This window comes from Oryzias latipes, chromosome 9, assembly GCF_053564925.1.
Source record: "Oryzias latipes strain Hd-rR chromosome 9, Olatipes_Hd-rR_3.1".
Taxonomy (NCBI): Eukaryota; Metazoa; Chordata; class Actinopteri; order Beloniformes; family Adrianichthyidae; genus Oryzias; species Oryzias latipes.
In genome coordinates, this window is record NC_136245.1 from 1776558 (window position 1) to 1804539 (window position 27982).

The 27982-nt window shown below is 48.5% G+C and overlaps 2 protein-coding genes and 1 long non-coding RNA gene across 5 annotated transcripts; 1 reads left to right on the forward strand and 2 right to left on the reverse strand.

Moving 5' to 3' along the window:
* Nucleotides 1-89: 89 nt before the first annotated feature.
* On the reverse strand, nt 90-22209 carry LOC101155358 (protein Niban 2). The gene is made up of 14 exons (XM_004072989.5): nt 21913-22209; nt 15750-15880; nt 13708-13836; nt 13527-13632; nt 13272-13439; nt 8861-8976; nt 8368-8472; nt 7063-7225; nt 3978-4165; nt 3708-3863; nt 3300-3413; nt 2938-3045; nt 2716-2827; nt 90-2590 (listed from the first exon to the last, which is right to left on the reverse strand). Exons 1-14 carry the CDS (start codon nt 21965-21967, stop codon nt 645-647), a joined length of 3597 nt encoding a protein of 1198 aa, XP_004073037.1. The 5' UTR covers nt 21968-22209; the 3' UTR covers nt 90-644.
* Nucleotides 22056-26792, forward strand: LOC111947940 (uncharacterized). 3 transcript variants are annotated; one of them, XR_002873911.2, is made up of 3 exons: nt 22056-22190; nt 26459-26561; nt 26655-26792. It is a non-coding gene; the product is annotated as an uncharacterized LOC111947940 (long non-coding RNA). The 3 variants fall into 3 exon arrangements; XR_013657897.1 differs by lacking the exon at nt 22056-22190 and adding an exon at nt 24554-24686; XR_002873910.2 differs by lacking the exon at nt 22056-22190 and adding an exon at nt 24649-24786.
* On the reverse strand, nt 25250-27976 carry paxx (PAXX non-homologous end joining factor). Its single transcript, XM_023958873.2, has 7 exons — nt 27780-27976; nt 27034-27094; nt 26922-26971; nt 26671-26846; nt 26476-26526; nt 25578-25674; nt 25250-25505 (listed from the first exon to the last, which is right to left on the reverse strand). The coding sequence occupies exons 1-7, from the start codon at nt 27875-27877 to the stop codon at nt 25457-25459; spliced, it is 582 nt and encodes a 193-aa protein (XP_023814641.1). The 5' UTR covers nt 27878-27976; the 3' UTR covers nt 25250-25456.
* Between the last annotated feature and the right edge of the window lie 6 nt (nt 27977-27982).

A 27982-nucleotide genomic window follows, 5' to 3' on the forward strand; every position in this document is an offset into this window, starting at 1 on the left:
CAAACGTGCGTTTGTCATGAACTTCATCATCCGTGTCCGTGCTTATGAGCCGACACAGAAACCAAAAGAATCATTAAGACATCATCCGATTTAATGAGTGACTGATTTATTATCAAGAAAAGACATTTGGAGAACAAAGAAAAAAAACTAAAATAAATGTCAGCAAGGAAATGGGGGCAAAAATAATAAATAATACAGATGGAGAAATCAGCAAAGGGACTTTTGATGTTATAAAACACACAAATAATGTAAAATGACGACTTGGCACTTCACCTTTTCATACAAGTTTTACAAACTATACAGTCTTGTGGGGACAAACAAACCTTTAAAATAGTGTCATTGGTGGGGGGCCGCATTAGCCGCCACGTTAGGTAAACTTGTACTTTTCATTCTAGACGACATTTTCTGTTGTCCAGGTAGGACTAATACTCTTTAAAGCAACTCGTTTGAAGGCTGGAGCACACCTTTGCGGTCCACCCCCCTGTGCTCATGCTTCTGTTGGGTGGACAGGACTTCAAACTAGTCGTCCTCCGCCTGTGCAGTGGGGTGAGACCTTTAAACCCTTGTGGGGGGGTCAAACTGCAGTGGAAAGTAGAAAAGAGTTTGTTTGGCATAATGCTGACACACATGGAGGATGCTTGCCGTTACTGCTCTCCGGTCTCGGTGTTGGTGCTGCTTTTGTGCTCTGCAGCTCCACCCGTCTCCCCTGCAAGCGGCTGTTCTTCTCTTAGCTGTGAATGTGATGCACAGGAAACTGTGGCCCCCTCCTCATCCACTGCTTTGCTGGCAGGAACCTGGGTGCAACTGTTCAGGGGAGGTAGACTGGAGTCCGGCTTGGAGTCGGCGGGGGTCTCCGGGCGGGTTTCTGGAGCTGGAGACGGCATTGCCTCTGCAGCAGGGCACAGCCGTTTGGATTCCACCCCTTTGTTGGAGGCTGGGGGTTCCTGCGCCCCCGGCTTGGTGTCAATTGCTGTGCGATCTTCAGCAGCAGCCTCCTCCTCCTCTAGGGCCCGCTTCTCAGGTTTGGCTTCCTGCATGATTTCAGAACCAATTCCCAAGGCTGGAGCGCTGTCTGGAGTCTTTTGTGGAGAGGACATTTCCTTGTCAGCAGGTGAGAGAGGGACAGATGCCACCACCGGGGAAGACGGAGGTTCCTCTACCTCAGGCTTGGTGTCCTTGATGTCTTCACACGTGGTTGCAGGCGCTGTGAGAGCTGCTCCATCCTCTTTTGGGTTATCCTCCTTACCTGACCCCCCCAGCTTAACTTCCTGTTTAGAGTCAGACCCATTTGCATTGTCTGGAGTGCTCTTTGGAGTGACATCTAACTCTCCAGAGGGCATAACTGCAGCAGCAGGGGACAGTGGTTTGGATTCCACCCCGTTTTTGCTGGACTCTGGAGGTCCCTGCACCTCAGACTTGCTGTCCTTTGCTTTGAGATCCTCGTCCATGATCACAGCAACAGCTGCTGCAGCTTCAGGTTTGGCTTCCTGCACGATTATAGAACCATTTACCAAGACCGGAGTGCTCTCTGGAGTCTTTTTTGAAGAAGGCATTTCCTCCTTGGCAGGGGAGAGAGGGACAGATTCCCCCACCGGGGAAGACGGAGGCTCTTCTGCCTCAGGCTTGTCCTTTTTTGGGATGCTTCCCTCACTCACGCTCCCCACAGTTTCTGCTTTATCCGTTTTACCTGGCTCCTGAAGTTTGACTTCCTGTTTCATGTCAGAGCCCTTTGTGACGTCTGAAGCGCCCTCTAGGGTTGTTTCTAAAGTTCCAGATGGCGTCTCCTCTGAGCGAGGGGACTGCGGTTTGGATTCCACTCCTTTTTGGCCGGGTGCTGGAGGTTCTTCGACCCCAGGCTTGCTGTCCTTTGCCTCGACTCCCTCGTCTGTGATTGCAGTAACTGCTTCTTCCTCCTCTTCACCTTCACCTTGCTCCCCTGGCTTGACTCCCTGATTCAGGTCTGAACCATTTGACATGTCAGATGGATACTCTGGAGTCACCTCTTGAGCTCCAGGCGGCAATTCTTCAGCAATTGGGGACAGGGGTAGTGCTTTCTTTAGCTCCTTGCTGGAGGCTGACTGCTCCTCCACCTCAGGCTGGCTGTCCTTTGCTTTGCCTCCTACACCCACGGCTGCAGAAAGTGCTGCTTCATCGTCTTCACCCCGGTCGTCCGGTTTGGCTTCCTGCTTCAGATCAGCACCGTTGGCCATGTCTGGAGGGATCTCTGACTTTGTGGGTCCATTTTGGTTGTCGTCTGAGCTTTTATTCACGTTTCCATCCGTCTCTTCCTGGCTGACGTCAGAATCGGGCACCTCCACGGACGACTGACCAGGCAGCAACGAAGAGCCTTCCACCTGGATCATGGACACCACCTGCTTCATCCTCCAACTCCTTTTGGACTCGGCATCCTCCCCCTCATTCTCAGTGTCCCCCCCTGGTCCATCTGTGCTGTCCTGGGCTCCTCCGTATTTTCTGGCCCAGTCAATGGATGGCTTTTCCACCAGGAGGTGCAGGTTGGGGTCGCTGTTGCTCAGGACCATGCTGTCTCTGAACAGGTTGTGCTTCCTCTGGACTGCTGCTTCCTTCACAGCTGCAGATGCAGAGAAAAGGATCAGCTGTGGTTGTTTCTTCTGCCCTCAATCGAAACTTTTGAAAATTGAACCAGTTTCTCCGTTTTGATTAAAACATATGTGAAAACCAAAGCAGTAAACTGACCTATCATGATGTCTTTCATCACAGAATGCAGAACCACCTCCTCAAAGATGTTCTCAACCAAGATAAAGCGGCAGAAGTCCTCAAAGATCAGGTCCTGGAAGCCGGGAAGCTCCTGATGTTTGCAACACAAACAGTCGAATATTTCCAAAAAGCATTCGTGCGTGTCACATCTTAGACATTTCCTCTAGAATTTAACAAGACCAAAGTTCTGAAATGACTCACTGAGGCACAAGTGGGGCTGAGCTGTTTGAGCATGTAGGGGATGAAGATCTGGAGCAGAGCTTCACGGAAGAACCGCTTCCTCACCGTGCTGCTGTCATAGTCAAATTTCTGAGAAAAACAAGCAGTGAGTTAGAGAACCTTTAGCATCCCAGTCTTGCTGTGGACTCCTCAGTCCAGGTTTCAGAAAACTGACAGTAAACTTTCAAAGTAGAACCGTTTCAAGGTTTCATTGCATCTTCTATTGTCTGACATTAAAAAGGTTGGAGACCACTGCACTGGATTATCCGTCAAACAGCAGTTTGTGCCGACTATTGAGTGAGATGAGAACTGGGATGATCACAGAGTCGTGCAGGATGCTGTACCTTCAGAACTCTGTCCTGGCAGCGCTGGATGGTCTTACAGAGATCCTCTGGTCCCTGGGACTCCAGGCTCTGGTGAAGGATGTGCTCAAATGTGAACACAGCATTGTCCATTTGCTGCAGGGACACAAAAACGCTGACTAAAACCATGACCAATCATTTTTCATCATTAAGCTCCTCTGTTTTAAACTCCAAGAAGTGTGAAATGAGTCAAAAGAATAAAAGAAATGTGTCCATCTTTGGATAAAACCTTAAAAGTTCTGTTTAAATGGTGAAGTTCACATCTACAGGTGTAAATCCACAGTTCAGGCCTTTGCAGGAGCTCCAAAGGGAGGTTGGGCAATCACACCTTCTTTCAACTGGCTAATCTTTAGCAAAGGCGTCTTTGGATTCAAAAAGCTCAGTTGTCACCTGTCTCATAAGGATCTGGGCCCGCTGGACAAAGACGGATGGGCTGGAGACGTCGAATCTCTGCTGCAGACCCTCCAGACTGAGCTGCTCCACCTTCTCATAGCAGCTCTGCATCTTCACGGGATGGTAAGGCAGCATGGAGATCTTCTCCATGTGCTGAGGGAAGGGGAAGCGGACAGTTTTCACGGCTCTGACTGAGCTGACCGAAGCTTAAACTCAAACGCCGTCACACTTTGGGGAACTGAACCTCCTCCTCCTCGTGCTCCTCACCTGGGCTACCGTCTCCTTGGTCCCCTTGTTCACAGTGTTTTTGCTCATCTCTGTCAGCTCCCCAAAGAAAACGTCCCGCACCTCAAAAAAACCTCGGCTGGTGGGTTCCATCAGGGCGTCGAGGATGGAGCTGATGTACGGCTGGATGCTCACCTTCAACAGCTTCTCCGCCTTTGAGAGAACCGCCCCTGCAGAAGAGAGACCAGGGAGAAAAGGCAAAGAGGTCAGAACAATCTGGGAGAACAAAGGTGGATCTTTGAGAAGCAGGAATCTTCTGGGCTTTGAGCCTTGAAGTCACATCGTCGCTAGATCTGTTCAGGTGTGGGAGACTACAGAGACGAGGTTTCCAGCAATGCTTCAAAATGTACAGATATGACTCCCATTTGAATTTTTTGTCTTTCCTTGAACTGAAACCAGAAGAAGTACAAGGAACAATCACTGTCTTTAAAGTCAAAAAGAAGACTTTCATTTGCGTTTTTAAGGTTACTGCAGCGGAACAGGTCCTACAGTTTACACTCTCAGATTATTATTGCAATGAGGTGGAGTGACAGCAGACCGAGGAGCTGCAGGGTCACGACCACCTGAAGGTCTGCAGAGAAAACAGGAAACAGTGGAGGAAAGAAGTATTTGATCCCTCTACACCAGGGGTCGGGAACCTATGGCTCGCGAGCCATATATGGCTCTTTTGATGGTCACATGTGGCTCGCAGACAAATCTTTAATTATACTTTTTTTTTTTCATTAGACCAGTCCTTCACAGGTGCGATGCGATGCTAAGGAGGGCGGGGGGTAGTAGTGGTGCTTGGAGAAAATAAATCTGCACTACTATCAATTAACTATCATCTATTATTTCACAGAGTTTATAACAGCCTAAAACCTGCGATCCGCCGTCTCTTCAACTTCCCGTCTCTGAGAAAGAGCGCGAAGGTGCAGCGGGATGTGTGAGGACGAAAGGGGGGGGGGGCACAGACAGCAAGGTGAATCGCGCAGGGATTGTCAAAATTTAAAACACGCTGCCCGTCACATACTGCAGCGTGTGAGTGTATGTTTGGCTCCACGTCTGCATGTGAGCCGTCTTTCTCACATCTATAGAACATTCAGACCAACCTACGATCACGTTTAAAGTCTCAACGCCTGCATGAAGCCGAAACTCGCCACGTATCAACCAGACTAGACCATCAGCAGAACTACGCAGCACCAGAATTTGTAATAATGGTAAGAAATTCTCATCATTTATTAGCAACAGCATAATAATGTTATTAAAAAAGAATCCACAGACTTATTGTACTTTAAAAGTGTTGAAATTACATCAAATACACACATTCACTGGTTTATTTAGTTTTAAACTGAATTTAAATTTATAGCGGACTGAGTTAAACTGGTGGCTGTTGGGTTGCGTTCTAAATTCCGGAGTTGTTTGAATGCATCAAGTAGAGATCTGATTGGCCCTCAGTTCTGTCACTCAGCCTGTGTTTAAGGAGTTTGGACCAATGGGGTTCAGCTATTGGCTAAATAAGGTATATGGGAGGCCTGTGGCGGCAGTGAAGAAATATAAAGTTGGGAGAAGCGCTCTCCTCTCGTCTCAGCGGGAGAGATTCAGGAGTTGCTGAATTAATTGAACGGCGTTGGTTACGGTCTGCAGTAACCAGAATAAAGAACCTTAAAAGAGGTTAAGTCTCAGTGCCTCAGTGTGGGAAGGAGACACTACATTATTGTATGGCTCTTTCAAAATTACATTTAAAAATATGTGGCGTTTATGGCTCTCTTGGCCAAAAAGGTTCCCGACCCCTGATCTAGCCAGTAAGACTTAGTACTTTGTGGTAAAACTACAGGGTACAGTAAATGTCAAAAAGAAAAGTATCCATTCAGACAAAGGTGTTCACAAATGAATACTTTGTGCACAACGTTGCAAAAAATATGAATACAACATTTCGTTTTATGTTTGACATGTCTGTTTTGAATACGACATTTCTCCTGTTACATTACTGTCAAAAACATGTCACGGGTATTTGACATTTGACCTTGGCCCATAGAAAAACCTGATCCAGCACAGAGGTTTGTTGTAGTTGATGATCCAGTTTCTACACATATCAGGAGGAATTCTGCTCCTCCCTTCTTTACAAATGATTACTAAATCATTCAGATTTGCTGGCTGTTGCTTAGCAACTCTGAGCTTCAGCTCTCTCTGAGGTTCAGAGACTGGCTGGACCAATCCATGACCTTGATCGACCTCTTCTTCAGCCGTTCCTCGGTTGTCTTGGCTGCATGTTTGTGTCATGATCCTGTTGGAAGACCCATCCACCGCCTGTTTTAAGCCTCCTGGTGGAGGGAAGGAGGTTGTCACTCAGGACTTGGCGGTCTATGCCCGGTGCAGAAAAACTCCTCCAAACCATAATGTTTCCACCTCCGTGCTTGACAGTGGGGATGGTGTTTTTGGGGTCATTGGCAGCATCTCTCTTCCTCCAAACATGAAGGGTTGAGTTGATGCCAAAGAGCTCCATGTTGGTCTGATCTGACCACAGCACCGTCTCCCAATCACTCTGTAAACCCCCCCCCCCCCCCCCCCACACACACACACACACCCCCCCCACACACACACACACACCCCCACACACACACACTAAATGTAACAAATGGATATAAAATGATAAAAAAACAAAGATCTACACTCTGGTTTTCCGAAGATTCATAACCTCTTTGTGATAGTAAAACCTGTCCAACACAAAAGGCCTTCAACGCTCATCTGTCTGCTCAGTTGTTGGACAGAACAAGTTAAAGAAAAAAAAAGTTTTTCAGGATTTCCTGCTTCTTCAGCTGATGCAGCATTGAGCCATTAACTCCAGCAGCTTCAACTGTCAGCAGTCACTTGGATTTTTGCAGGTTATAAAGTGTTTTCTAGTTTTAATTTTATTTTGTTCTTGAAAATGATCAATTTTAGGAAATTGTGTATTTATATTTTCTTACACGTATTTGAAAATCTGCTCCAGAATTGTATTTTTCCTCTCCTGGTCAGCAGGTGAAACGACTCAGACCTCCTTGTCTGATGGTTGGTCTGTTAGGAGCAGCTGCAGACGGTTTTCACCAACCTTTGACCTTGCTGGTGATGTGCTCCTTGGATGCAATGATCTGGTCCATGTCTTTCCTTATGGATGCCTCCAGGGAGGAGCGGCTGTCCTCACATTTTTGCAGCAGTGCCTCATGGTGGGCGCGGCACTGCTCCTGCACCTGGCTGTAGACGGCGTCGCTGATCTGCCCACAGAGACGGTCCACTTTACACAATGACACTCCACACCAGCAATAGTGGAACTAGCTCAGAACATCTCTTATTGATAGTAAAGGTCGTGTCGCGCAGCCACTATGTACATTTTCAGCATTTTCCACAGATGAAATGTCGGTCTTTCATGATCCATGCGAGATATTCATCATTCATCATTTGGGTTCATCATTTGTTGATGTGCTCAGAGGGTTTCAGCTGACTGGTTTTTATGCAAACTCGGTTTTGAGCTGTTCAAATCTTTGGTTGGTTGAGAATTACACAGTTTCTGTGTATTTTACATAGTTTATACATAATTATTACCTAAATCTTATGCAATTGTTCATAATTTTTGCAAGATCCAAACAATTTTGTGTCTTTCCAGGACCGTTCCACGTTTGTCTAACAGACTTTTCACACATGAACCACTGATGTATAGCTTCTAGATCACGTATACGGTGCACGTATCACGTTACAGTTATGTAATTGACGCACAAATCCCTAATGAACTGCAGATAGACATCACAATAACCACTTACGGTTCATGTTCTATGTTGATTTACCTGTTCTTTCCGTGGTCTATTTGTACTTCTGTGATTTTAAAGTGGTTCATTCCTTATACATCTGTGGAAATTTCAAATAAAGACCACAATTTTTCTCACTTTTTCCACGTATGGCTAATTTTCATCTATGCAATATACACAAAATGTACGTAGTGGCTGCAGGACACGGCCTTAACTTAGAAAACATTCAACTGCAGCGAAGAGTCCGACCACACCGACACGGAGCAGCCGAACCACTCATCTCCAACGCAGAAACATTCCTTTGCCCACCCTTTCAAAGGCTGAGTGATTTATTTACGCAGTCTCCAATCATCTACACAGAGGAAAAGGCTTTCAACCTTCACCTGTGTAATTCTCTGCCTTGCCAGATGGAGGCAGCGAAGTCCATCGCCGATGACTCATTGTGGCCGCTTCCACCAAGAAGCAGGTGAGAACACCCCTCCCACCCACTCCCCACCCCCATACCCCCAAACCTTTTTAACGTCAACAGACATTCCTTTCAGAAGCTTGTTGGAGGTTGAAACTCCTGATTTTATTCTGATATTCAGAGCTTCGGTGAGGTGGTTGCTTCTTACCAGCATCCAGCTTCTCTGTCGGTCATGCAGCTTTCCTTTGAGGCGGGGGGAAATGAGCTCCCTCAGCTCGGGGTGGAGGCTCTCCATCACCAGGTTGGACAGGATCTACCAGCAGAACAGGGAGCACAAAGCATTCAGCTCCCCGGACCACGGAGGTGGCCATAACTTTCCAGAGTCTGGAGTTTCTGTGTCAGGTGGGGGTGGGGGGGTCTAGAGTTTGAAAAATGATGATCAAGAAGTTCTGAAGATACCGGCCCTTTTTCAGGTTCCTGCCGTGCAACCATGCATGCTCTGGGTGAGCAGAACCCCCCAGTTTACGTCCATGTTGGCGTCAGAGCAGAAACTGCAGCACTTTTTCTGACATTTAACATGAGAACAAAGTCTGAGGGGCTCATCAGCTTCTGGGGGGGTCTGCAGGACCGACCCAACCCAGACGGAAGGGATCTCCATCAGAACGACGGCTGGTTTCATCTACAGGATGTCGGGGCTTTACCTGCGACGGGAGTCCACACATCATGTCCCACGTGCCGTAGTTCCCTTGTGCCTGTCGGTAGAGTCGCACTGCATCAGTGAAGGCTGGAGTTTGGACCCTATTCTCCTCACACAAACCTGAAATCAGATCATCAGCTGGAGTCATGAGGATGCTCAGGCCTCGCCGTGGGACGGATTTCCTCTGACAAGTTTTTTTAATAAAGATTTGATTCCAGAACGAATCAAGTACTTCACAACACACAACACAATTCACCACAAAAACAAACCATTAAAATCCACTTTGTGCCAAAAGTCTGCTTAGACAACAGATGAAAGACTGAAGTAAACCTCAGACTCTTCCACAGTCGGAGGTTTCAGAGAGAAGCTCAGAGAAGAGCTTCAGACTTAGACAAGAAGATCACTGCAGTAACACAAATCCAGGAATTATCCTTTCTAGATGCATCTTAGACGGCAGAATCCTGAGATCTGCAGGTCTTACTCAGCTGGAAAAGCCATGTTTCTGGTTGACATGATGATTGTTGAGACTTTAAAGGCAAATGGTGCGACTGTGGCGCTCCATCAGAGACTCAGGTTTCTGCAGCCATAGGTTCGTCTGAGTCGACTGAAGAAGGATCAGAGGAAGGATGTGAAACCAGAAAAGTCCCAGGAAGACCTCCAGCGGGCATAAAAGCAGTCAAGAATGGCAGCACTTCCTCCCAGCTGATCCCGTTCCAGCACGCCGCCATTCTCAGTGGGACAGAAATCCTCATTGTGGTTATAAATCAGCCTCATATCAAACTTTAATGAGAAAATGCCGGCGACCCTTTCCGCTCCTGCTCCTCCATGATACTCCAGAGGAAGTCAGCCTGTGTTTCTCCGGCCAGGGGGGGCATGAAAAACCCTTCCACACAATCTGCTGGTCACAAATTGAGGCTGTAATTGTTCGGATAAACTGGACTAACTGGAATCATCTGGATTATTCCAACCACTGCTAATGAATCACAATGTTTTCAGCTTTTCTTTTAGGTTTGAAGATAACTTTGATTGAAAACTGAATCAATTCACCAAATGCGTCACTCGATTTTCACCTTAATGTTTGGGTTTTTCCAAAAATGAAAAGAAATTTTTCTGTTTGTTTACATTTCAGAATTCATAACTTTAATACGGAAATTTGCTCTTTTTTAAGTTTAAATCCCTAAGTGGATTCTCAAACCAAACAAAGACGGCTTAAGATGAAACTTTCAAAAATACATCCGGGTACTTTGGACCCAGTCGATTTCTAAACCTTTCATTCTCAAATCAAACAGATTCCGTTTGTTCTTCATTCTGAGGCGCCATCCACCAAAGTCCTGAGAGTTGTTCTTAAACTTTGGAGGAACAGCTGAGCGCATTGCCTCACACAGGCCGTTATCCGCCTGATAAGACGGCGTCTCTTCAGTCTGGGGATGATGTGGCGTCACATCCTGAAGCTCCGAAGGGCCGGCTGAGCCGCGGCCCGCTGACTTCACCCCACAGGTTGTGTAAGATCCAAGAGTGACTAAGCCACAAGCCACGTCTGTCCGTCCAGCAGAAAATGTGGTCAAACCAGAAAAGGGTGTGAAGTGCTGATCAGCCTCAGTGGACAGAGCAAGACATGTGACAAAACCAGGAAGTGTGCCTGTGGGGGTGGGGGCGTTCACAGGCGGAGGTCCCTGATGAAGCTGAAACAGGAAGATCCGATCAGAGAGGAATTTCTGCTCAGCCTGAGTGTAACGTGCCTCACCTCAGACACTGATAACTGTTCACAGGAGACGCAGCAGCAGAGTCCAGATGGGGTAAAACAAATCCTTCTGGCATTTAAAGTCAGTTTCTAGCAAAAATGTGGAAATCTCACAAAGGTGGAGAGGTCACGCCACTGAAACGTGACAGTCCAAGAACCCAAGTAAGCTGCTTCTTTTCTGTTCAGTGGAGCAAAAATCTGTCCATCTGTCCAAAACCTGACCCTAAACCTGACCCAGATCCAGAACCAGACCCTTACCCTAACCCTGACCCTGACCCTGACCCTGACCCTGATCCTGACCCTGATCCTGATCCTGAACCAGACCCTGACCCTGACCCTGATCCTGACCATAACCCTGATCCTGACCCTGACCCTGACCCTGACCCTGAACCTGAACCTGAACCTGATCTTCATCCTGAACCTGTATTGGAATATTTGAAACATGGATTGGAACAAAGTGTTTATCAAAAGTGCGCTCTGTGAAAACATGAACTTTGACCTCTTCTGTGTTCTAAAAACCTGGGTTCACGTAATTGTTTGCGACTGCTGATCAGTTTAGCGCCTTCAGAAGGTTCAGTGCAGACACGCCTTTCATTGTTATGAACCTGGACTGCTGTACCTGCTTTAAACACCAGGAGTCTGTTTCAGAACGCCAAAAGGCTCCTTTCAGACCAGATCGATGGTCTGTTCATACTGAAGTCTGCAGGCAGCCCAGCAGATCCTGCAGCCTCCCTCTGTTACACGGATCTGACCAATCGGATGATTTCGATTCTACGCCGTCTCACGTGGTCGGGTCCGAGTGAGTCTTTCTGGCTGATCTGAGGTTTAGTCAAGCTGTCAACAAAAGCTCACTCAGGAGGACTTTAAAGCAGCTCGTTTTCATGACCAAAGCTGCATGTGGTCACCTGCAGACCATTACGCGCCCAGAAAGCGTTTCACTGCACTGTCCAAAGTGTGCCGGAGCCATATTTGAGTCTGAAGGGACAGACAGGATCTGTTTGTAACCCCACACCTTCTGGCAACTCAACGTCTCAAATAAGTCAAACCAAACAGGAAGACAGTGATATTGGTGAGCGACTGAGCTGATCTAGTCGGACTCATTATCCGCCTCCTGCTTGAGAAAGGTGCAGGGTGCAGCCCTGAGCAGAAAAACAGGCAGAGCCGTTCTCAGGAAAGTGTTGTGACATGCCAGCCAACAGGGTGTGTTTGTGTCAAAGCAACGCGCCTGCTGCAGACATGACGGGAATGGAGGAACGAAGCTGCAGACACCAGCAGGAGCTGCTTCAACCTGACAGACTCTCACGTCTCTGCCGGATCACAGATGTGGCTCCTCTACATGCATGTTTCACTCTGTTCAGAAGCTACGTTTACCACACTTCAACTGCTCACACGTCTATGAAAAAGAAGATTAAGAAAAAAAAAGATTCCAGACAAAAAGCTCCAAATCCATTTCTTCAGATTCTGCAGAACAGTTCAGGCCAGAAATGACAAAAACCTTTTTTCTTGGGTCACTCAAAGACATTTCTGAACTTGACAGACATGGATTTCTGTCATTCTGAAGCCCTCATCTTTGCTGCTAATAAACCAAAAATTGTAGATTGGCCGACAGGAAGCAGCTGCTGAAAACCAACACTGCTGTGGAGTGTGGGGTTTGGGTCGGGGTCAGGGTTAGGACGGATGGACAGATTGGAGACAAACCTCCATCCATGTTTCCATCCTCCAGGAAACGGGTTTGGATTCTTTTCAGCTTCAATTTTCTCTTATTTCAAGCCGACTAACAGAGAACCTTAGTTTTAGTTCAAATGAAAGTGATCATCTTGGAATGTGCCGGGGTTATTCCTGCTGGCATTTCTCTACATCCCTAGAATCAAGCTAATAACTTCAACCATTAAAGCAGAATTTCTTCAGAAATATCAGCATCATGTATGAAATTATGAGGGATCAAAAATGACAGGGAAAGGGCGAGAACATGTTCTGAACACCGCCGTCACATGACCCAAACTGGCCGGAGTTCAACCCCAACAGCTGATTAAATTCATTCTTTGAGTCTTCAAATATTTAGGAAAAAGTTGAATCCTCCTTGAAAACACGATTCCCGTTTGCAGGAAAGGCTCTTTTCTCTTTTCTTCATAACTCGGTTTCTTCTCATCCTCTTTTGTTCTTTCATGGGTTTGATATTTGTGTTAAAAACATAAGCCGACGTGTTCATGAACACTTCTAAACAACCAGCGCCGCTCCCTGAAATGGACTGAGGGTCATTTTCACAGGAACTTCTCTTCACAAAGATGGGAAATGGGTTACATATCTGGCTGTGGTTGTTAGGTGATAAAAGCTCGACTGGATGTCATCATTTCTAGAAAAGCAAACAGATCCTCTAGCTTCCAGCTTCTCCATCGCTGCTTTGCTCCTTCCAGCTGAAATCCGCTGCTGCACCAGTTTCTCCTGCTCCACCTCTTGGTCCCTTTCACTGACAAGAACTTGACAGACTGACAAACGGCGGCAGAGCTTTGGGTTGGACTGTGAACACCAGCTGACCGATCTACCGAGGATTTCTGCTGGCAGAAGGACGTCTAAGACGGAGAACACAGCCACTCCGTGGGCAGTCTGAGCCAGCCCTCTGTGGAAGCGTCTGGTGTGACGGGGGTTTCTGCTGCGCTGAAGCGGAAGGACTCACCGTCGTTGGAATGCCGGACACAGTCCTGCAGGACAGCCTGCCACTTCTGCTGCTCCTTCTCGCTGCCGGCGCAGAAGTAATGGTGCCGAGTGTACGGATGCCACACGATCACAGGGAACTGGCTGGGACACTTCAGAAACGGAGAATTTCCCGCTTTGGCTTTCACATCTGCAAAGAAGAGGTTTTTCAAAACGCTGAAGCATCTCCATCCAGATGGAAACAGATCTGCAGAGACGGGCGTGACCTGAGCCTCACCTGGCAGGCTGTCACTCATCAGGTCCAGGTACTGCTCCACAGAGGTCAGCACTTTGGAGCCAGCGCAGTTGATGCTTCCTTTGGGGGGCAGATGCTTGTCAAAGGCCTGGAGGACCCAGGAGGACATGTTAGAAGATCAGAACAGCCAAGCAGCACCATCCAAGCACAGCTGACCCCTTACAGCTTTGTTTTCATAGCAGCTGATGTTGTAAGAGTCCGGGACAAACAGGAAGCGGTTCCTCCACTTCTTGTTCTCCTCGACGTACTGAAAGATGGTTCCAGAGAAGATGGACTTGTTCTCCAGGGGAATCTGCAGAAGATGACACAGAATGAGGACAGAAGCCATGCCTGCCAACCTCTCTTTGCTTTTAAAGGTTATCCGAGTTCACATGAAACAAGGTGCAACAGAACTCAAAGATGATGTGGAGTCAGAGATGCTTCTGTGCTTTGGTACCAGCATTTAGGCCAACATCACATGGGAGAGCTCTTTAAGAGCATTGATCAAAGACCAGCAAGTCTCTCACTTTGGAGGTACTGATGATTACATCATCAGCATGAAAACAGAACTAGAGCATGCAGATTTACTGGTAGACTGATGCAGATGGGATCGACCTTTCGTGCCAACAGTTCCCGTTTCTCCTGCTATCGAGGACAGACTGAAACAAAGATCACCCAGCTGATGTGGAGTCTGCCCCCCTCCCATCCTGAAGACCTGGAAGGACCTTCCTTCTGCCAACTGCACCCCAGCTGTTGTGCTGGGAGTGCCGCCGCACTTCCTGGCTCATCGGGTTTGTGTGTTCCGACCGCTGAGTGGTGAAACGCTCCAACGGGGGCACAAACCCCCCCTCAGGGGTCCCGATGGCACACACATGCCGAAGCTGGCCATCAATTAGATGTCAGAGTCCATCTGTTCTAAAGGTTTTCTGAGCTTCACACATGAAAATAACAATCAGCAGCCAGATTTCAGACTTGACGCATAGAAAGCGGTGACTTTCTGCACCGACAGAAACTTGTCTGCCCTGGGGGGGGTCACGGCGAACACAAAGAGCCTGTTTTCTTTACCACCTTCTGGTGCAAATCCAAACTTTTGTCCCCGTTTTCCTGGGCTGAGAATGCACCACAGACGCACTGAAAGGTTCTCAGCCTGTTGACGTCCTCATGAATCACAGCTCAGCTGCAGCAGGTTCCGACACGCCAACAGTTTCGACAGCAGCTCTCCTCTAATATGTTGAAATCAAAAACACGCCTGCACTTCAAAGATCCGTTTCTCAGAACAAAAGTACCCGTAGAACCCAGAAGACTATCGCTCGACTGTTTATGTGATGTCACACGGGCACAGAACCAGTAATAAGACGTGTTTGATTATTAATCGAGTATTTCAGCTTCCAGAGGGGGCTGCATGGTGACCCGTGTCCCCAAAAGGGATAGGGGTGGGATTATATAAGCTTGCTTCTTCCCACTCCTTTTCAAGCAATAAATCAAACTCTACTTATACTTTAATTGATGATCACTGTATTTAATTAAGCAAATGTGATTTAAGTGACGTTTCTGTTCTGTTTTATTTTCTGTCTTTTTAATCTAAGCATTTCATCATTTCTGTAATTAGTTTGATAAATATTGGTACATTTTTTATTGCTTTGACTACAAAGCTTGAAAATCAATCAAAAAAATCAATCAAATCAAAAGGGATCCAACGGTTCTGAAGATGGATGGATCTTCCAGAGTGATCTTTCTCCTACTTTGCCTTCAGTCCTGTTCCATGATTGGGTCTTTAGAGAAAGCCCTGACATGATGGACCTCTGAAGTCCCCAGACCAACTGCAGATGAAGGAGGAGACCCCGACTGAAGCTGAAGACCATCTAGACCAGTGGAGGCACCAAGACTGATGGATCGCTTTAAGGAGAGCAGTCACAAAATGTTTGGACCTAAATAGGAAAGTCTGCACCACTTTATGGTCTGGAGCAACGCGTTTCCTTGTGAAGTGTGGCATGGTGTGTAGTGCTCAGCACTCCGGTGACCATGTGACCCCAAAAAGGAATTAAGAGGGTTAAAAAAAGGATTACATCTGATCTTTTTGGTTCGCACAGGAGGCTCCCAAAAACCTCAGCGACTAAAGCGTTTTGAACGTTTCTAAGATAAAGGTCTCCGTCTTTTCTTTAGGCAGTGACCTTGGCACTTAGCCACCGCCGTCGCCACCGCCGTGTGCTGGCGTCAGACGCTTACCTTACGCTGCAGCAGCTGGGACTGCGGCCCGCCTCCTCCTTCGAGGTCGAAGCGAACACTGTTGAAGAGAGCCACGCCATACTGCTGCTCGTACAGGCGGCCAAACTCCGCCATGACCGCTCCGGTCCGAGCTGCAACACAAACACCAGTCAGCACTTCTGCAACCCCCAAAGCCCCCGCCCGCCTCTGCATTTAATTTAGCAGACCTCTGAGCAAACAGGTGCACATGCACAGCAGAAACAGGTCTGCACACCTGTGCAGGTGGAGCACCCACATTTGTTCAGCTGCTCCTCTTCTTCAAGCAAAGTCTCGGCCTCTTTTTAATAAAAAAAGATTCCCTGAAAGGTTTCCAGTTCGACGGACATTCAGGACACCAGGTTTCTGCGGTGAACAGGTTATGAGCTGCTGACAGGTGAGCGAATACTCAGCCACCGCAGTCACATGACGTGACAGGAGAAGGTCAGCTGACATGTCTGGACGTCGTTTATCCTCCTCCTGCATGAATCCAGACATCTTTGAGGACGCACAGATGATTGTCCGTCATGTCCCGGACTCAGAGACATCATCACATTCAACAAATACAGCAAGAGGGTCCAGAGACGTCAGAAAGTCAAAGGAAAGATCAGCCGTGACGACGGGAGGAGCTGCAGCGACTCCTGACCGACCTGGAGCCCAATGATCAATCAGGCAACCGTTACCGTCTCATCAATAGATTCAAAACACCATTGATGAGGATTTTTGCCAAAACCAAGCTTTCTCCTTAACAGCAGGTCCATCTGATAAGATGAACTGTTGTATTTTAGGAAAGGAAAACAGAAAGCATGAAGGGTTTCAGTATCTAGCTCAACTTCTGATCTTACACAGTCAAACAGAAACATTTCAGCCGCTTCAGGTTCCAGGAAGTGAAATATGAAATCCAAGAGCAGAGTCAGAGCTCTGCAGGTTCTAGATCTCAATCTGTAAAATGAGGAAACTCTTCAATCTGGACTTCTTTAAAGACCCCCTCCAGTAGAGATTCTGTTTTTAACATGTTCTCAAAGCATTTCTCTCAGGATGGAGAAACTAAGCATAACATTACTTTTCTGAGGATTTCTTTATACAAATCATTGTGAATCAGGAACAGAAGAGAAAATGAGTTTGTATTTGTTACATAGAAGCTACAATCGGTGGGCTACAAGCTTCCAGTTCTGCTCCATTCTGATCATCCACCTGCAGACCAACAGATCCATGAAAGTCTTTGTTCTCCTGGTCTGAGCTGGAACCTGGATCAGAACCGGATTGATGGATGGATGGATGGATCTGATATTGCTGCCATTTTGGTTGCACTGCTTATGTTAGTTGGGGCTGTAAGCTAGCAGGAAAGGGTGCTCGTCTGCCCGTCAGGTGTGACTGTGGGTCCAGGAGAGTCCGGGTCCTCTGTGCTTGGAGACCAAGGAAAGATGCTGAGCTTCTGCAGACGCTCCGCTCACTGATTTGGAGCTTTCTGTCAGGCCCGTTTCATTCCTCTGATGGATCGTGGGTTTTTTCCAAGGCAGCAGACGGCCGTCATCATTCCAAGAGGACAAAAATAATAATAAACATGTTAAGGAGGGAAAAGCCAAGACGCCATGATGCAACTCTGGAATGAATCCAAGACATTTCTACTTCAGAACAAAGAAAGAACAAAGAACTGTGGCCGTTTGGTTCTGCTGTGAACAGCAGCATCAGAAAAGCTCAGACTGGGTCAAAGATTCGTCTCACTTCAGGCTGAAATGTTCCTGCTGGGATTTGCTGACCTTGCATTAACATCGGCACTTCCTTTGACAGCAAATGTAAGGGGGGGGGGGGGGGACTTCAACTCACCCAGATAAATCCCACGTTGACTTGTGTGACGGAATAAAAACTAAACAGATACTTTTCCACCAACAATCATTTTTCCATGAAGCACCAACAGTCTTCCAAGTGAGCACCGGACATGGGGGGGGGGGGGGGGGGGGGGGGGGGGGTATACAGCCAACTCTTTGTTGTGCAGCAGGAGCCCCCACATTAAAGGCCTCAGGCCCTGCAACAGTTTAAATGAGACCATGTCGTCCTCCATCACAGCAATAATGCGACCCCCACCCCAACCCCACTTCAACAGTTTCAGCATGTCTTTATTAAAAAAGCACCCCCCCCCCCCCTTGCAGAGGCTCAACAAAAACATTCCTGTGAGACGGAGCCCCCCCGCTCTGACTCATAAATAAAGCTGGTTCCATCACAGCTGCAGCTCCCAGAACCTCAGCACCGGTTCTGGCTCGGCTTCCAGCCCGTTTCCCATCAGACCCACCGGCATTCCTGTCGGCTTGGACCTCAGACTCAGTTCAGGATCTGACACACAAACTGAACGGATCCCATCAGAACATCAGCGCTGGGATCAAAGGGCTGTAGGGTGGGAGGCGGGACACTTCCAGTTCTCCCCAACCTTCTTCTCATTTGATTCAAAACGGAAAATCTACAAAAGATTTGTTTCCGTCTGTGACAAAAGTTTTAGCAAATGCATGAAAATATGCTTTATCAACCACAAATTTCATCCAATGTTTTCCTTTAAAAGACACAGTTTTGTACTTTTGAGGACAAAAATCTGCGTTTTTGTTGGTTTTGATTGAAGGCGTGACGGTAGAGAAACGTCCTAAATGCATCTGAGTTGTCATGCCGACAGCTTTGTGTTTGTGTCTGGTCACCAACGGAGAAGCTGACGTACCAAAGATCTACTGTATTGACTCCAACGATGAACATTTGTGTTGAAAGAACTCCAGCGGTTCAAGAACAGCAGACGCGTTTGGAAAACGCCGCTGACATCTACAGCGGTTATCACCTTATTGATCATCGTGCTCACGGGTGACGCTCGGTCCTCTAGAAGCCTGAAGGCTGTGTCCTCGTCCCTGACGCACAGACTTTTCTACAGTTCTTTGGGTGATTTTCAACGCCGTCACAGTTTGGTGTTGAGTCATTTTTAGTGTTTTACAGCAGAGGAGCCATTTCTGGCTGTAAGAACCTCATGAACCCATCCATCACACGGTAGCGTCTCCCTGCAGGCTGAGCGGAAGTCTGATCTAGATCTGATAAGGAGCCCGGACCACAGAACGTCACGTGACGGATCTGATCTGCCATCCTCCTGGAGGCACGCCAGGGATCGTCAGGGCGCATTTTTGTAGCGTTTTCCGTTTGCGGTCCGATCGATGAGTTATGACTCCAGCTCGTCTCAGACTTTCACGGATTCTTCGGATTCCACTCCTCGCGTTGCCTCACCGTGGGGCCCCCTCCAGTCTGCTTCTGCGGGTCAGCTCAACCTCAGCCCTGGGGGGCGGATGGGTTGCAGCGTGTTGGTCCAGCCGTGGTCAGATGAAAAGATGAGACTCTGCATGTGAAGACTTCTCACTCTGTTCGGCTCGGGTTCTGTGTTCGGCTTTTGGGGGGGGGCTCCTGAAGGGATTTGAGGTTCGAGTCCCAGACAGCCCGTCTGAAAGCCGTCCAGCTGTCTGAACTGCAGACGACCTCAGAAGTTTCATGGATGGGAGGAATTCCACGTCCGGAAAGATGGCAGCAGCAAACTAACATCACGAAGCTCCTCCAATGAGCGACACCGCTGTGTTCAACAGGAAAGGAATCATTAAAGACGGATTGACTGAGAAAATGACATGAATGTCAAAATAATCCTTTTTTCCATTAAAAAAACCTTTTCTGTCCATAGTTGTGTGAAAACGTTTTTTATCAATCAATCCGTCTCAGCTTTGGATGGAATTTTAATGGACCTGTAAGAAATTCCAAACGTGTGAAGCGATACGGAAAGGGTTGAGCTGAAGGTGACTTGGCGCTTTGTCCCAGACGAACACTGAGGCCTTCATGAAGGCCGGACTCGCACTAACTAGGCGGGGCCCTGCACACACAGAAGACCTCGCCGGAGGTTGGAGGCCTGAAGCCCGGCCGACTTTCTGAGTAGGAAATCTGTCTTTAAGGGGAATTCCAGAGGAATTTTCCCACTGCAGGCAGAAATTCCAATGTCTGAGTTCAAGCGAAATGCATCATTAGCACACCAGCAGCAGCTGGAGAACAGAGCCCATGTTTTCCCCAGGGGATGCTTCGGACTGCAGCAGAGTGGTTCTGGTTAATCCTGCCCCACATGCTCGGAGCGTGCTCCTCAGTTCCTGTCACCTTTGACCCAGAGGCACCAGCAGCAACACCAAGCGTGAAGGGATTGCACATGTATCTGGCCTAAAGCAGAGGAAAGGAACACTGCAGCGTCCACAGCTCCACCAGGTCTAAACCTGCCAGACAAACGGACTCGAAACATCTCCCGGCTCTGCTCTGCAGTGGAACTGACAGTCCAGCCTCGCCTGCAGCTCCGCCGCCTTTGTCCCAAGCCGGCGTGTCTCTCCCGAGCGCAGCTTCCTGTGACACTGATTGCACAATAAGCGGGGAAACACTGGAGGCCGGAGCTCCTCCCAATGCGGCGCCGTCTTATCCGACGTTCTTTAAAGCAGCACAAAAGGGAAGATTCGGGTCAAACCATGAGGACTCCTCACGCCAGCAGCACCAAATGGATTTCCCCATCCCATCTCCAGAGAGCAGATGAAGAACGTCAGGGTTTTACTTCTGTCCACTGTGGACCTGCAGGCCTGGACTCCAGTCCGAGGCTGCAGGTGTGACTGTGGGTCCAGGAGAGTCCGGGTCCTCTGTGCTTGGAGACCAAGGAAAGATGCTGAGCTTCTGCAGACGCTCCGCTCACTGATTCTGTGCTTTCTGTCCGGCCTGTTTCGTTTCTTCTGATGGAGCTGCAGCTTCCTACTGTCGACGAGCTTGATGGTGGTTTTCTGAGCACCCCGATTCATTTCCTGCTCGGTTCTCTTCGGATCTTCGTGTCCAACTTAACCTCTCAGCGGGTCTGAAGGCAGAGCTTCTTCAGCTTCCTAAAGACGTGAAGGTTTAGGAAGAACGAGATCGGCAGAGCACAGCGGGCTCTTGAACCTCCGACATTCTAGGATGCACAGCCCCTCCTCAGCAGCTGCACGTCAGGATTTCATCTCTTGAAGTGCTGGACACAGATGCCACAAAGCAGCGCAAACTCCTCAAAGGACAGAGATCTGGAGGATTCAGAGTCATGAAGGAAATCCCACAACCTCTGCAGACGGAGGAGAGGCTCCGCCCCATGTGAAACCACATCAGCTCTGCATCATCCGACGCCCTCACAGCAGGTCCAGACGGGCCTTGAGAAGGTCAGGGGGGCGGTGGTGGGGGGTGTGGGGGTTTTGAGTTCAAAGATAAAAAGCGGTGACTCGTGCAGACGACACAGTTTCACCGTGAAGCTGCAGATGACGTTTGGATGCTTGTTTTTCGTGTCCCAACTTCCCCCGTGACTAACCGATTCCTGAACCCGGTCATTCACTAAGCTGCTCTTCAGGGAGGACGTCCACGCCCAAACGGACCCGGTTCCTCTTTTCTGACCATCTTCACCAAGCAGTTTCTGCTACTTTTGGGTCCAACAAACTGCTTTCAGCTGAGGAGAAGGAAAAAGCACCACATTCTGCTCAATGTTCACACCATAGGCAACAAAGAGCTGGAAATGGAGTTCTGAAGAACCTGGAGGTCTGATGGGACTGGAGGTCTGGTGGGACTGGGGGTGTGGAGGACCTGGAGGTCTGGTGGGACTGGGAGTCTGGTGGGACTGGGAGTCTGGAGGACCTGGGGGTGTGGAGGACCTGGGGGTGTGGAGGACGTGACCTCAGTTTGCGGTGGGGGTTACTGTTCACTCGGGCAGGTGGGGTCCCTGCAGCTGTAGATGTTCTGCAGGGCGTTTCTGCCATCTGACGCTCCTCACGTGACTTTCAACTTACAAGTGAAGTTAGGCGAAAGGGGGAACCACAACAGCGGTCTGAGAGCGCATGTGCAGAAGGAGGGCTTCGTGCCTTTTTGGGATACGTCAGTTGTCAGAAGAACTTTGTCAAACCAGAAACAAGAACTTTTCTCAATGTTCCAAAAGCAAAAACAATGAACTGTCTTTGTAATGAGGAACACTGCGGGGAGGGTGGGGCTCTGAACCTCTTCTTTTCTCTGTCTGGGGGGGTTAAAGCTCAGGGTGTGTCCGCGGGGCTGGGACGCGTAAAGCGCACATGCGCCAAAACGCCACCGCGCCAAACGCTCGGCTCACCTGTGATCAGCTCCCGCTTGGATTCATCCAGGTGACTGGAAACGACGTCCCCCATGACGGATGACACTCACAAGTCCCGGAGATCCACGGCACGTCCACAGTCAGTCCTCGAGATCCGCGTCCGGCCGCTGCGCTCAGACCTGGAGACACTGCGCGGGCACGTCGACAGCTCGGGGGCGAGCTCTGTGATCTGGGTGGAGTTGGAAGTTGCGGGGAGTTGAAGTTGGTCGCGCCAACAAACACTCCTTTAAAGTGGGAGGAGACTCCCACTCACGACGGTGCGTTCAGGTGTAGTAGGAAAAGTCGAATTCAGCAAGCAAGCGTTTCTGGGATAGAATGGAATGGAATAGAATAGAACAGAATAGAATAGAATTCTCTGCAGTGATGTTTCTCAGAGATTTTACATCTTCAAGGCTTCATCCATCATACTTTGACCATGTGACCTGGTGGGATCCCAGAACTAAGGTTTTATGTTGAAGAGTTTTTGTTTTTCTGATACCATGAAGACGGTTGTTTATGTAAACCTTTAAACAACCGAGAGTAAGTTGGGATCGTGTTGGATAACCCGGTTTAAAAGCACAGGCGGACGTTTGCTGGTCTCTGAACGTTGGACTCCACATTTCCTGCTCATTGAGTCTGGCTGCAGGAGTGTGGAGCGTCTCCTCCATGGTCCACACTGGTGTTTTCGCCGGTGGAGCTGCTGCTGTTTGAACCCAAGGGGATCGTGTTTGAGGTCCACACGTGCTGCTGCAGCATCACGAGCACTGCTGTGCATCAGCGGCCTGCTGCGTGGATCACAGTCACTGTCTAAGCAGGCAAGGATCTGGGGAGAAAAATGGGTTTGAACTGAACCCAAACACAATCACCATCAATTCAGTGCAAAACAAGGCGTTGGAGCGCCCCCTGGTGTCCATCTGTGCAAATGCCTGTTCCTTTGGTCCTGGCTGCAGCCTGCAGAATGGCTCAACGTAGTGGAATGCTGGAACGCTGAGGAATGTGAACACGCTGTGGAATGTTAACCCCGCCCACGTTGAGCCCGTGCATTTGATTCACCTTCGTCAGTGCAGTTGTGATTGCAGGAAAGGGGAAGAATCAGTGGAGCACATTTTGTGTCATTGGTAATTGTATGACACAATAAAATTGTGTTTGTTTTATTTAAAAATATATATTTTAAAACAATGTATCTACATATAATTGACCTAACACAAAATGTATTAATAGTTCCCCCGATAACTCCAGTAATCCAGAATAATTGAGTTCAAGTAAGGGGCATGCTGTTGAATGCTGTTTCCCTGTTTCTCTTTATTTATTCTTTTTGCCGTCTCATGGCTACAATTTTTCACCTATTTTAACTATTCAGCTATTAAAATGTTCAACTCCTTCGTCTAATGCCTGGTATGACTTTTGGTCCTTCAAATCCTTCGACTTTTCAAAAGTGAAAACTTTCGTTCGTTTTTTCCACGTAAAAAGCGAAACTGTGGCATGAAATCGTTTCAACTCGGCTTCTCCCAATAAGACGATACACGACGAGCCTCAATTGTGTAAATAATGAATCTATTTTTTTTATACCGGCGGCTTTAAGATGTCACAAAAGTATTAGCTCAGTGGATTAATTAGCGGGCTTAACATACAGAGGTTCTGAGTTTGAGGCTGGCTTCAGACTGCTGTTGCATAGTTTTTTTTCCCTTGCCTTTCTTGTTAAAATTGAGTTCGAATAACTCAATTATATTTCGTTACATGGAAGAATTTTCTTTGAGGTGGGGTCACTCATATTAATTGGATGGAAATCCTGCCCACAATTAAATTGAGTTCATCCAATGAGTTATTTTTTGAGTCCGTGAGGCCAGACAAAATGTATTAACTCCCTAATGCATGCACATGGAAACTTGTAAAAGGCATAAGAAGACAGCAATCACTGTATAAATTCTCTAATTCAATTAAATATTTTTTTTTATTTAGGGCCAATTCGAATTACAGACGTCTCAAGGTAAACATACAATGAAAAAGGGATCATGAATACAAAGAATGCATTAGGATTAATACTAAACTTGAACAAAACAGATTAATCTAAACTGATATTCCTGCCCTTAGACCCCCCCCCCCCCCCTTCACGGTAAGGAAAAACTCCTTAAAACTGGTAGGTGGCAAATTGCACATGGAAACTTGTGAAACCAAAGAAGACGGGCTCAGCATGGGCGGGGTTAACATTCCACAGCATGTTCACATTCCTCAGCGTTTCAGTATTCCACTACGTTGAGCCATTCTGCAGGCTGCAGCCAGGGGGAGTTGCAGTTGTTGGGGTTGATGGTGGCCAGTCATATTCCCTGAACTGTCATTTTATTTATCAGTCAGTTCCGCTCTCTGAGGGAACACACTGCAGAAGCTGAGCACATATTAATGACAATTTGTTGCACAGATTTCCTGTCTCCCCACTTTGCAAAGCTTTGGGATCATTTATCCTCAACGGCATTTTCTGCTTCTCAGTCTTTTTCCTGGATTTGGGAAAATGTTGTCAGGGAAGCTGTGTGCTCGTGTGATGAAAACGGATGCATCTGAGTCAGATCCAAAGGATTGATTCATTCATGTTTGTGATGAGGCTTCTACTTGAAATTGGGCCCAGAAACACCAAACAGATGAGCGTCAGAGGAGAGAGAGAGGGGGGATGCTGTGAGGGAGGAGACGCCCTGAAGCTCCACCACCAGGTCCGCCCTGGAGGGAATAAGCTGGTGTCGACCTCAAGCCTACAGTGAGGAACTTCCAGGCTGAAGCCTGAGGTGACGACTCTGACTTCCACACAGTTCTAGCGTTCACACTGATCCTAAACTCTGGTCACTGAGGTTTGGAGGGGCAACATTCTTCTCATGTCTAAAACAAGTAAGACCCAAATTGGCTGTTAATCTTTATAATAGATCTAAGAATTTTGGACTTCTGGAATATCTGTAGTCTCTATTTATTTTTTGAATTTTCTTTTCTATTTTTGTCTTTGACAATTTTTCCTTTTTTTTCTGCTTGTATTGTATTCTGCTTGAATATTGTTAATAAGAGCAAAAACTAAGGTTCAGAGGCGCCTGGTGAGGCGGGGTTAAAGCTGTAATGGGAGGAGCCTCTTCTTCTGCCACAAAGGTGTTGCTCTCCCATTGAAGAGCTGGGAATGTGTTTAAATATGAGGACAGGCGGAGCAGGAGTGCAGCGTCTGACCCGTTCAGACCCCCATCAGCTGCAGCGTCTTCCTGATCACATTTCAGGCTGGACGCCTGGCATCAGTGAGGAACTCAAACCCACAGCCTGGTCCCCTCCTCAGCAGAGCAGCGAGGTTCCCGTCTTCAGCGGTGAAGGCTTTTCTTTTTGATGATTTTTATTTTTATTTAAAAACGGCATTTAAAACATGAATCTACAGGTGATTTAAAAAAATGTGCAGATTAAAGTAAATAAACAGTGATTTCATTCAAATCCTAAAAGACGCTCTGTTGCCGGGTAAAAATCGGAACATTGATTATTGCTGCAGCGGTGGGGGGGGGGGGGGGGGGGGGGGTGATGAGGGGGATCAGTCTTCAGATGCGTCGTCAAAAGCCACGCCAGTCGCCTGCAGCTTCCTGCAAAAACCCAGACGGCCTGCATTCAGACGGGTCACAGCGACGCCAACTCGGCTGACGGGTTCGTCCTACTTTTTCGTTCCTGGGTTGATGAGTGAAGCTCCGGGAAGTCTCCTCTTCATCGTCACTGATGAAGAGGCATTCTGCTGCTGCAGCCTGGCCTCCAGCTCTGCAGAGAAGAGCACACATCCTTCACTTCATGTCGTCTGAGGGTCTCCCAGGACCCCCCAGAACAGACAAAGCCTGAAGCTCCGTTCATGCCGCTGAAGATGATTCGAATATGGCTCCAGCGTGCAGCTGTCCCGCAGTCACCGTGCACGAGCGTGCTGCTGTCCCGCAGCCACCGTGCACGAGCGTGCTGCTGTCCCGCAGTCACCGTGCACGAGCGTGCTGCTGTCCTGCAGCCACCGTGCACGAGCGTGCTGCTGTCCCGCAGTCACCGTGCATGAGCGTGCTGCTGTCCTGCAGTCACCGTGCATGAGCGTGCTGCTGTCCTGCAGTCACCGTGCACGAGCGTGCTGCTGTCCCGCAGTCACCGTGCACGAGCGTGCTGCTGTCCCGCAGTCACCGTGCATGAGCGTGCTGCTGTCCTGCAGTCACCGTGCATGAGCGTGCTGCTGTCCTGCAGTCACCGTGCATGAGCGTGCTGCTGTCCTGCAGTCACCGTGCACGAGCGTGCTGCTGTGCAGCAGCCACCGTGCATGAGCGTGCTGCTGTCCCGCAGTCACCGTGCATGAGCGTGCTGCTGTCCCGCAGCCACCGTGCATGAGCGTGCTGCTGTCCCGCAGTCACCGTGCACGAGCGTGCTGCTGTGCAGCAGTCACCGTGCATGAGCGTGCTGCTGTGCAGCAGTCACCGTGCATGAGCGTGCTGCTGTGCAGCACCTGTTAAGACGCTGTTTGCACCACTATCCCCCCGCATATACTTTTATAATAGAGCGTGCTGAATTACAGGGTTCAGAGCAGTTTACCTGATGACCACCTGTGGTGAGCTTTCATTGGACTGACCTGAGGACTTTCACCTGCAAGACAAACAAATGGAGTCGTGGGAGTTCAGGTAAGCGTGTTTTCTAAACAGCCGTTGCACGGCGTCTTTGTGTTTCCGTGATCAAGCGGTGAGACGTGACGGTGCGATTTCTCTGGATTCCAGAGGAACGGGTCCCTGCCTTGCTGTGCCAGCCTGTCCGCCATGGAGAAGAGCAGCTCCCGCAGTTCCTCCGTGGCCTGGGGGCCTTCCATCCTGGGGAGGGTCAAAGCTGGCTCCCGTGAGTCGGCTCCCACATGTATATCTGCAGTGGCGCCGTGCACCACGGCGGTCACGTCGCCACTCCGGCAGGAAGCCCTGTGGGAGGCAGCTACAAGTCAGGATGGCTTCCTGATGCCACTGGCAAGCAGGGGGGGGGGGGGGGACTCTCACCTGAACTTCAGGATGTAATCTTCAGCAGATTTGAAGGCCAGCCTCCGTCTCTGGGGGAGGAGATCCCGTTAGAGTCGTGGTCAGATTCAGAAGGAAGGAAGCGGACGCTTACCTGCTGAGTCAGCGCGTCCTCCGAGAGCTCCGACCTCCACACAGATTCTGCGTCTGTCAGGCTGCATGACATCATAGCGGTTAGGGGGGGTGTCCAACACTGAGCCTCTCCTGCCTTAAATAAACCATGTTTACTGAAAAGCCTCCAGTCTAATTCTCTGACCAGCAGGTTCGACTGAAACAGAAGCTGTCTGCTCTCTCCACCCAGAGGGCACTGCACCTGTCGGCAGGTGTCCTGACCACTCCCCCTGCTGCTGCAGCTCTCAGGTGTGGAGTCTTCCACCAAGACATTGGCCTCGCATGTAAACTTCAACAGCTGTTTTAACAAGGGGCAGCTTCAAACATCTGTGAGGAGAAAGCTCTGATCTCTACACCCATAGTCCATCTCATAAAAAGGAACAAAATTAACCTCTTTTTATTTCTATGCAAATGGCAAAATCAAAAATCCAAATTTTCAGCAATTTAATCCTCTTTTCTCTATCTTTGTCTATCAATGAGGTCAAACATTACATAAACACAATAAAACAATCTGACAATATTAAGGCCATTAAAAAACTCGATCTGTGCGTCAGTTTCAGTGTGTTTGTTTAAAATGTAATCATAAACCCCGGCTTGTTCTTTTCCTGTTGTTGTTTCGCACTGTTTTGTATTGGTTCGTTGTGTTCAATAAAGTTTGTTGAAAAAAAAAGAAAGCTCGGCTCTCCCCCCGCGGCGGCTAAACCCCGTTAGCATCGCTAGCATCCTTACCTCACGGTGAAAGTCCCCTCGCTCCTGCGGGTGGAAAACAGATACTTGGTGCGTTTAGCGTCAAAAACAGCGCAGAAGGAGCCTTCATTCACGGCCATCGTGTCCGGCTTGTGTCGTTCTTCCGCGTTCTCTTCTTCGTGGGTTTCGTTGACTTTCAGACTCACTGCTGCCCCCTCCTGTTCTGGAGCGGGACGTCAGCTGAG

Excerpts from the sequence above, each read along its gene's own strand:
- LOC101155358 (XM_004072989.5), bottom strand. The coding sequence starts at position 21,967 with ATGGGGGACGTCGTTTCCAGTCACCTGGATGAATCCAAGCGGGAGCTG. Across the intron at positions 15,881-21,912 it reads CAAGCGGGAGCTGATCACAG|CTCGGACCGGAGCGGTCATG; the intron begins GTGAGCCGAGCG and ends TTTGTGTTGCAG. Across the intron at positions 3,414-3,707 it reads CCCAGATCCTTATGAGACAG|CAAATGGACAATGCTGTGTT; the intron begins GTGACAACTGAG and ends GTGTCCCTGCAG.
- paxx (XM_023958873.2), bottom strand. The coding sequence starts at position 27,877 with ATGGCCGTGAATGAAGGCTCCTTCTGCGCTGTTTTTGACGCTAAACGC. Across the intron at positions 25,675-26,475 it reads TCACCACAGGTGGTCATCAG|AGCTGGAGGCCAGGCTGCAG; the intron begins GTAAACTGCTCT and ends TCTTCTCTGCAG. Across the intron at positions 25,506-25,577 it reads ATCAACCCAGGAACGAAAAA|GAAGCTGCAGGCGACTGGCG; the intron begins GTAGGACGAACC and ends GGGTTTTTGCAG.